The sequence below is a fragment of the Grammomys surdaster genome, unplaced genomic scaffold (genome assembly GCF_004785775.1).
Source record: "Grammomys surdaster isolate TR1022 unplaced genomic scaffold, NIH_TR_1.0 64, whole genome shotgun sequence".
Taxonomy (NCBI): domain Eukaryota; kingdom Metazoa; phylum Chordata; class Mammalia; order Rodentia; family Muridae; genus Grammomys; species Grammomys surdaster.
In genome coordinates, this window is record NW_021604566.1 from 14,882,814 (window position 1) to 14,892,602 (window position 9,789).

The window sequence follows — 9,789 nt, forward strand, 5'->3', positions numbered from 1 at the left end:
GGCTTAAGTTTTTAAGATTAAAAACTATCATTAGGAGAAGTGAGGAATGTAGAGTGAAAAATTATAGATACTGGGTATATAGAATCCTTTTTAGACATAAAATATTCTTTAGGCTTTCTTTACAAAGACATGGAGGCATGAAGCGAGTTAAGAATGTGGACAGACTAATTATGGGAACTGGCTAGAATGCAATTTAGCCAGGTGGAACCAAGCTGAGAACCATAGTGACAGGGCAAGGCCAAAGTAACAGGGCAGGGCCACATTCTTGAGAAAGATAAGCGTACAGAGAGTTTTCACCTGACCCTGACTCCTGTAGGTTGAGCAGATTACTGAGTGGTCGCGACTTTCTGAGACTTGAGAGAGGGTCTCCTCTCTGAAGAGGTCTTCACTCTACAAGTACTATAGCTCTGATGCTCTTCTGTTATTCACAACAAGATTTTGAAACCAACTGTGGATTGTGGTTATACATATGAGGTAATGTTGAAGTAATTATTTAAAAAAAGGCCGCTGGTCAAGCCAACTATCTAAGCTGCAGCAGCTCTGCCTAGCTCAGCCGCCATGTTCTGTGGTCAGAGGCCACGTGCATGCCGCGTGCCACAGCTACAAACGACCAGGCAGAAACACCAGTCCTGCCACCCATGAGACATCATCGTGGGAAATGGCTCTGCCAATCTTCCACGCTGTCTCCACAAGGCTGGGCATTGCCCAGACCATCCCACTATCCATGCTGGCCCAATAGAAAAATGAGACTCTAATCCTTAAAGATTAATCAAAGGCTTTATATGTTTGGTAATGCTCAATAACAATATGCCCATACAAAGAGAGTTGTTTCCCAATTAGCTAACTGTAAGGAGCAGGCCCTTAAACAGGACCAACTCCATTTTGTAATAGGAAACTTGTAGAGACTAGTCTGGTACTTGTAAAGACATGTCTGGTACTTGTAAAGACAAGTCTGGAAATGAAGCTGTGCTGAGATAACCAGACATGACTGGTTATCTGCCATGTACGGCAAGAGTAATGCCAAATCCAACATAAAAGAGGAGCCTGATCAGAGCACATCACTTCACACTTGTAGCCATGACTGGCCAATGTGATCCTCCGGACAAAGCCTTCTCAGGACCCAGTCATCAAGGAGTTAACTGAGAGACCTATGCCTCCAACTTCTTCGTGGTCAAGCACCCTACAAGGTCAAATTATCTGGAAGCCACAGCCTGACCCCGCCTTCCCAGACTCTGGACCTGTAACGGGACACCATCAAAAGGACTCAGGTCCTATAATCTGTGAATGAATGATGTGTTTATTGCTATGCTTATTTCTTTGGTAATTAGCAACTTGTTATTTGTGTTAATTGTGCATATTGTTAGAGGCAACCTATGGGAAATGTGACAATATCTTGTAGCAATAGCCTTAGCATTTGTGTTTGTGTTTGCTTGCTGTGCATTATCATTAAAGAAGTAACTGAATTCCACAAACTCTCTGTCCATCTTCCATCTGGAGGAGCTGATGATCTCACAGTCAAATCCAGTATATGATCCCTGAGTGGAGCAGGACCTAATGCTCCTCTCTCCATGGGGGATTCAAACCCCTTGCTCAGAATAGATAAGAGTCCCTGCTCTCGACATTAACCTAAATATAAGTTGTTACCCACAACTACTCTCCATACCTGAGTGGCTCTCCATCACTCCTACATCTCTGCTCACCCTAGCTCCTCCTCTTCCTTTTCCTCTTCCTCTCCTAACTCCTCCCACCTTAGCTCCTCCTACAAGGTAATCCCTAAGATTACTTAAAAATGGGAGCTAGGGAATCAATCATATGATTCCTGGCTAAAAGTTCAGCTTCTACTCTCTCCTAGATGTGTGGAGATGCAGATAAAAGTTATTTTTAATCACCAACAGCCAATAAGTCAACCATGTTACATCACTAGACCTCCCTGAAAATACTTAAGTGGCAGAGTCTGAAGCATTTCCAAGGCAGTAAGTATATTCATATGCCAGAAGACAGGTATCCCTAGACTCAATGGGGCAGTTTGTTGCAGCCCAACTGCACACCACATTATCTGGCTTCTCAATCAGAAGCTAAAAAAAATTATCCTTCTAGATTTTGAGAATCATTCTACCAAAATATTACATGAAAGAGAAGAGTGTGGAAACTCCTTGATGATAGCACCACTTGGTCAGAAATCAAGGTGGAAATATGAGATTGCAGTGGGCGTTGGCAGCACAGTGTAGGACTAACAGTTTAACTGTGCCCTTTCCCCAGCCTTGAGCAGGCCTGAGAGACCTTGTTTACCACAGCAGACCAAACAATAGGACTCAGGTGTTAACCACCTTGACAGACCCAGGACCTTATAGGAGCTGAGATGACTAAACTGCCTGCTGAGCTTGCCTCCAGACACCTCTGGCCTGCAATTAAGGATGGATTCCCCTCATCCAAGCTGGGCTGAAGCACAAAGGGGTTCAGTGGTGGAGGGAGGTGGGGCTTCCCCTTTAAATTGAAAGATGAACATTAAAGCATTGAGCCTCTATCAGGAACCTTTGTCCTGGCTTCATCTCTTCTCGCCTTCCTGTCCCTTCTTCCATTCCCAGCCTCACTTTCAGATGAACCCGGTTGACTGTGGCCACCGGCTGGCAACAGGACTAACAGTTTAACTAGTAGTATGTGCTAATTCTCTGGGAACACAAGAACACAGACGTGGATACCAAGGTGCTATATGGAGAAGGATAGATTTTCACACATCTGAAGTGTTGTCCAGAGGATAATTTTCCAACTATTTATTTGGAGGAAATTTACAGTGTGATAGAAGTGTCCAGAGATTCTCACCAATAAATATGTTGTCAGGACACAACAAAACTGTAAGAGTGGATACAAGGACTTCTGTGGAAACATTTTGAAAAAAAAATTAGTCATGGCATTTGGCAACTGCAAGCATAAATGCAATAGCCTCAGTTGCCATAGGTAAAACACTGAACACAGTTCAAAGAAGGACTGCTGCACTGAGAAACAAACAGAAAAAGAAGAGCCTTATCAAAGATTTATGTGTGTGTGTGTGTCTGTGTGTGTGTGTGAATGTGTGTGTGAGTGTCTATGTGTGCAGGTGTATGTGTGTGTCACATGCATATGTACTTACTTCTTTTTGATAAGGTATGGATATAATAAAAATTACTTGAATTAGGGGTCTATTTTTAAAGAAACTACAGAATATCTCAACCCTAGGTCTTCTTAAATGTGCATGACTACATGAAGCAGATCTTATGAAAATGGAGACCTGATCCATCAGACTTAGGGTGGAAGTAGAGAGTCTACATTTCTGCCTAGCTTTCAGGGAAGTATACTATGGACAAGCCATATAGAAACAGAAACATCTAAATGACATTCACCTTCAAGAAGGAAATCCTAGGTTGGATTCCCTGCCCCCAGCCTGCCTCTCTTGGTAACTTAACTTGCACACCAGACTCTTGACCCAAACAAGCTCAATTTCTTTTTCCTGAATGAGGGTAACAGGTAACTGGTGAGACTTTCTGTTTTGATGACTAATAAGAAATTCTAGGAAGACACTGAAAGGGTCCTGATAAAAAGCATAGGCTGCAAACATGTAATCCCATCATTAGGACACAAAGGCAGGAAGATCATCACATATTCTGGACCAGCCTGGGCCATATAGTAGGTGAAACTTGCCTCCAAAAAAATAAAATAAAAGACCTAAAAATAAGATATGGTATCACATGTCAACCACTATCCATTACTACGTATATGGATAAAATGACATATAAATACAGTAATGAGTCACAACTCAAAAGTATAAGACCTCAGAACTTGGGAACAGACACAGGCTCTAGGGAAAAGAATAGCAAATGCACATGAAGAAAAAAAAAGAAAGGTACCTACCTTCTACTTTGCGGTCAAAAGCATCCCTAGCCTCATCTTCAGGGGACTTTGAGTGGGACTTCTGAAGGTCTTCATGAGCACTTTCAAGACTATCATAGACCCACTGTATGGAATCTTGCTGGAGGGAAGGAAGCGGGAGGAAAGGGAGACGTCTCAGAGGTACTGCATAGGTGCCAGTATTAACTTCACAACCACTAATAACACATTACTGTGCATCAGTGTTAGCTGGGGCATCTTGCTTGTTTATTTTTCTTGTTTAACAGTAATAAAATTTGAAAAAATAAACTGTCAGAAAGGACGGCCAATGGCAACTCGACATTGCAACTTTTTCTATCTTAAATCATCTTCAGAAGATGTGTTCTACATATTTACTCTAAAGATGCACTCTTTCAAATAGGATATAGTTCTCATATGTCTTACCCAAGTGCCTCAAGTATATCCTTAGGTGAGTTATATGTTATACCTTAAAATATGCAAATGCAAATGGGCAATTATTTGCTGCACCAATTACCTATGATTATGCATACCATTCTAAGGTCTTAACAGACACATAGATTTCAATATATTAATGGTATTTATGAATCAAACCATGTGAAAATGGAAGAATGTCTCTCAGTGTAACGAATTTCCAAGTCATGTAACATCCTTTCATATAATACATAACTCATCCTATATTTTAATTGAAAGAGTAGTTCAATTCTTATTTAGAGAATTCTTATTTAGATGAGATGATTTCCAAATAAATGCTTCAAGGGTTATATGACTTTAAGATTTATAAATAAGATGAAAAATCAAATTGAACTCAATTACTTAGTGTGATATAATGTGCAGCATCCATTTTTCTCTGAATCAGCTCCACAACTGTGTCTAGCTAGCACGCTGCTATAAATCACTAAACTGAGAGCTAGGCTTGTAGACGTAATGGATCTCAGTATAGGAACATGCATGCTTACCATTCATGAGGCTGTGGGCTCAGTCTCCATCACCACATACACACAAAGCCATGCTAGTTGACTTGGGCATTCTTGTGGCTACAATGAACCACTACAGGTACATAGTATCTATGTGTTCCTTTACATCCTTCTCATCCTGACCCTGGCCTTGGCCCTATGACTTGGTTTGTCCAGATGTTTAGTAGTAGCAAGAATCATCCAGGAAGAGGGTTTATGGGAGGTAACAGTCCCCCCTGATATTTTGGTACTATGCATAAAGAAAAATTCTATAAGAGACCTCAAGACAGGAGCTCAGGAGGACAGCTGGGCATACACATATGAGCGTCATGAAGAAGGGATCCAGGTACCCATACAGGGCCCCTAGAAGGCAAGCATCCCAGCAGCTTCAGAAGAACCAGCTCTAGACAAATTCAGAGGAAGATAGTGTTTGCCTAAGTCGCCTGGTTTGGCATCCTCCATTACATGGCAATGGGTACCTATCAGGGCATGGCACTCAGTGAGTTCATTGTTTCTCTTAATGATTTCCTGATCATGACTTCTCTAAGAAGAGAGGTGGAGAAGTGGAAAAGGAGTAAAACTTGGGTAGATCAGTTGGTTTACTTAGTAAAATCTTGATAGACGAGGAAGGCTTGCTTATTTCAGAAGAGTCTCGAGGTGCAGGTCACATTCACTTGTACAGCTCAACAGATATTTACTGCTCCAGAGTAACCTATGAGTCTATGTATAACTTCTGATTTTCTATTTCAGTTCTAACCTTATTAGTAAACAATACAAATCAGCTCTATCCCTGTGGAGTTAGTGTTTTACAGAACGTCAGCCCCAGCTTCAATAAATATAGCTATCTATCTTCTCTGGGCACAGTCAGATTCACAAAAGCAATAGAACTTCATCACACAGCATCAGGAAAACAGAAACTCTCCCCATAAAGGTTCCTGATGCCTCCAGTTGGATCACCTGAGACTCCACTCAACCAGACCGATATTCACATTTATTCAGATAACAATAAAATGTGTTATATTAGGATCCAACTTCATTTTCTGATAGTATTTAATAGATCAAAGGATAGTGATTAAAAATTTAAACATAGGCAAGTATATTCTGGTATTTTCTTTTAAAGCTAAATCCATTTACCTAAATAACTACACCTACAAATTAGTTCTATAAAGTCTAGACATTCTCATAGATTTGTTACAAAGAGTATATTTATGCACTCTTGACCACTGTATATTCTAAAGTATCTCAAGAAAACATTTCATAGTTGTAGATGTAATATTGATAAACCCTTATGAAAAAAAGGACCGAGGGAGGAACTTGTCATGTATGCATGTGGCTCTGGGTTCAATCCCTAGAAACAACTGGATTTGAAAGAGAGAGGACAGAAGGAAGAACAAAAAGTGCCTCAGAATGAAGAATAAAATGTAATAACAAAATACAACTATTTAAACACAGCCAGTACTTTAGGATTAAATAATAAGATAAATCTGTCATGAAGAGATTCACTGTGCTGTGTTTAAATTGGAAGAAAATTGGAAACTAAAGCTTTTCATGCATTAGTCCATGGTGCCCCTAAGAATTTCATGCATGTGTTCAATAAAATCTCGTCTTATCTGTACCTTCATTGGCCGCTTATATTTCCGGCAGGCTGTGACATGTGCAATGACACTGGCATGTGTCTCTTTGCTGACGTTGATTCCATTTACTTTGATAATACACTGTCCTGGATGAAGGCCAGCTGCTGCAGCCACGGTACCTTTAAATATAAACAGGAAAATTGTCAAAATCAAACATCAGCAAAAGAATTCTCCTGTATCAGATACAGAACAATAGAAGCAATTTTAAACATATCAAAGCATAACTAAAACATTCTTGTGAATCTGGTTCAGATAGCAATGCCCCTCACTCCTTCTAGTTCTTTATCCATGATCCAGACTGTGATTAATAGAATACTCCACTGCCTAAGCAAGGATTATTTGAAAGGAATATCACATAATGACCTTTCCATTGCTGATCAGATGTTTCCCTTCCTTATGTCTAGTCAATCTAACTTTCTAAATCTATAGTAAAACAAAAGTCTGAAAGACTAAAAGCATGAACTTTATTTAATTTACTAAATCCATAGGTATTAAAATAATATTACTTTTGTTTTTCAAATGCCAACAATTTAATGTGCATATAAAATTAAATCTTACAGGTATTTTTTTCCTGTGTTGGTGTGCATTTCATATGAATGTAGACAAGTGTATGGGTATAAATGTGCCAATGCATGTGTGTGTGTATATGCACACATGTGTGTGCACATGTGCATTCTCATGCATGTGCATGCATGTGCATGCACATGTGTGTATGTGTGTTTGCATTCACAGACCAGAGCATTTCTTAAGTTACCTTTCACTATTTTTTTGAGTAAGGTTTTACTACCCATCCTGAAGATAAATTATAAGCTAGATTGGCTGTCTAGCAAGCCCTAGGAACCATCCGTTTCTGTCCCTCCAATGCTAGAATTATAGCAGTACACTGCAGATACTAGCTTTTTTATGTGGGTTTTACAGATTCACACTCTGGTCTAATAAACAGCTCAAGAACTTCAACTGAATCATATCTTTAGCCCAAGAAAAGCAACTTTTATTGGAAAAATGTCAAGTCAATTAGAAATCATGACTGGTTGCATGAAGATAGATGAGAGTTTTCAAGCTAGAGAATATGTGAACAATGGAATTAAGCAGTTATCAATCACCCAGTTACTTTGTGTGCATAAATACATAGGCCTGTACCTATGGAAAGGTACCTAGGCAAATATGTAAGTGGCATGTCCTAGCTGGAGACTTAAGATTTTTCCAAGCATTGCTATTAGAGAGTCTAACAACAAATACTGTTAGTGGATTTTACACATGTGCATGTATGAGTGTGCACACATGCACACACATATTATACCATTGTCCATAAAACATAACACACAGTAGAAAAGATTTTCCCTGCAAGCAATTCACCCATAGAGGAATCATAAGCACACTTTTAAACTTTTATACTTAAAACACCTTTTATTCTCTGTTCAGACTGCTCTAAGATTCATTCTTAAAAATGGTTTTCCTACACTGAACTGAGCCTTAGGTAAGGAGGAATATTTCAGCACTAAGTAATGCTTTGAGTCAGAAAATCACTCAGCCATATGGACACAGAAGCAGTTCTGTTTGTGTTCAAGCTTAGAATTAATGGGGGTTGGGGGAAGCATGAGCTGAGAATCGGTATGGGGGCAGGGCAGAAGACAGACTAGCTGAGTAGCAGGGTGACCCCCTCTCCCAGGAGGCCTGGCTGCCTGGAGTAAAACCCTGGGAATTTGAACTTTATTATACTTAGAGGATACTTAGTGACACATGTCTTACAGACTGAGTAAGGGAGGTAAGAAAGAAGTTCATCTTGAGAGACAGGAGGCAAGTGTGAGGAGAAAGAGCCAGCAGAGCAGGAACCTGTAAACAGATGGCTGAGAAGCACAAACGGCTCTCGTGGGAACAGAGATGGCATCAGGAGGTGCAGTGTGGATGTGTTGTGGTGTCTCATTTTGTTGTTTTTCCCTCCTACTATTCTAAAGATAGAGCCAGGAAAGTGCTTAGACTGATCCAAGGCTGAACTCTAGTGGCCTGCAAGCAGCAACAACTGGCAAGAGTAGTCACAGTGACCCTTTCTTGTGGCAAAATTTGTTTGATAATAAATCACCATTGGGTTTAAAAAAAAAGTCTGAGAGGAAAAACATAAGAGAACCCCTCCCCCAACCCCAGCCTTTCCCATTTAAAAAACAAACATGACAGTGATTGGGATCACAGCTCAACACATTTAGGCTTGCATTGACTGTCCCCAAGTATGAGACAAACTTCCCTTACAGGCAAGTGAAAACAGAACCCATGTGTGTTCTCAGTACATCTGTTCCAGTGTGGAAAGACCCTTCAGTATGGAGAGGCTTTACATGTTTAACCATCCGTTGTAGAAATCTAAATGGAAAGTTACTTCTTTTGAAAGAACATTTACTTTTGTATCATACACGCATTGGTTAACTTTATAGTACAAATTTGGTTCTGATATGAGCATTCTTTCAAAATATCTCTTCTTTGTACTTGTAAATTTCTTAGTACTGCAAACACCACGTTCCCTGTATTACATAATGTGGGACCTCCTTTGTCTACAACGGTCCTTCTGGCTCCAGCAGCCAGGCCACATGTTCTATGGAACACCAGAAATCTCTACTGCCGTTAGTGGTGTCAAGATGACATAAAAATACATATCACAAGAGCTTTTTATTTGCCTTTCAAATAATTTCAAAAAATATAAGCAGGCTTTTAATAACTAAAATTATTTGGTTAAGAATGAACTTCATAATGAGATTTTTTTGAGGACTCAAACAAAAAAGTTGAAGGAAATATATAGCAAGATGGTATCAAAGCCTGAACACTCTACAAAACTTGAAAACTCTTATTTTTAAATTATTGAAGAAACCCAAAAATTTATTTGATGCTAAGAAAAACACAAAGGGATAACTTTAAAATCTTTGTTAACTTAAACTAAAGTAGACAAAAAAAAATCAAGATCTAGTTTGTTATTCTATAATCAGATTTGTAACAATAATAATAATATAATTAAGAATTTGGGGGCCTATTTATTTGTTTATTTATTTATTCGTAGGTTTTTTGTGTTTATGTGTGTATTTGCATGTGTGTGCATGTGTATGTGTGTGTGTATATGTATGTGTGTAAGTGTATGTGTATGTGCATGTGCATGTGTATATGTGTGTGTATGTGTGTGCATGTGTGTGTATATGTGTGTATGTGTGTATGTGCATGTGTGTGTGCATGTGTGTGTGCATGTGTGTGTGTGCATGTATGTGGTCATGTGTGTGTGTGTGTGTGTGTGTATGTGTATGTGTATGTGTATGTGTATGTGTATGTGTATGTGTATGTGTATG

At 39.4% G+C, this 9,789-nt stretch overlaps 1 protein-coding gene across 1 annotated transcript in view; it reads right to left on the bottom strand.

Annotated features, from left to right (window-relative positions):
• The window catches only part of Prex2 (phosphatidylinositol-3,4,5-trisphosphate dependent Rac exchange factor 2), a 295,598-nt gene that overhangs the window by 139,305 nt on the left and 146,504 nt on the right, over positions 1-9,789 (bottom strand). Inside the window, exons 20-21 of the mRNA XM_028769792.1 lie at positions 6,452-6,588; positions 3,886-4,003 (exon numbers count right to left, since the gene is read on the bottom strand). Coding sequence (XP_028625625.1) covers positions 3,886-4,003; positions 6,452-6,588 — 255 coding nt within the window. The remainder of the gene's footprint in view (positions 1-3,885; positions 4,004-6,451; positions 6,589-9,789) is intronic.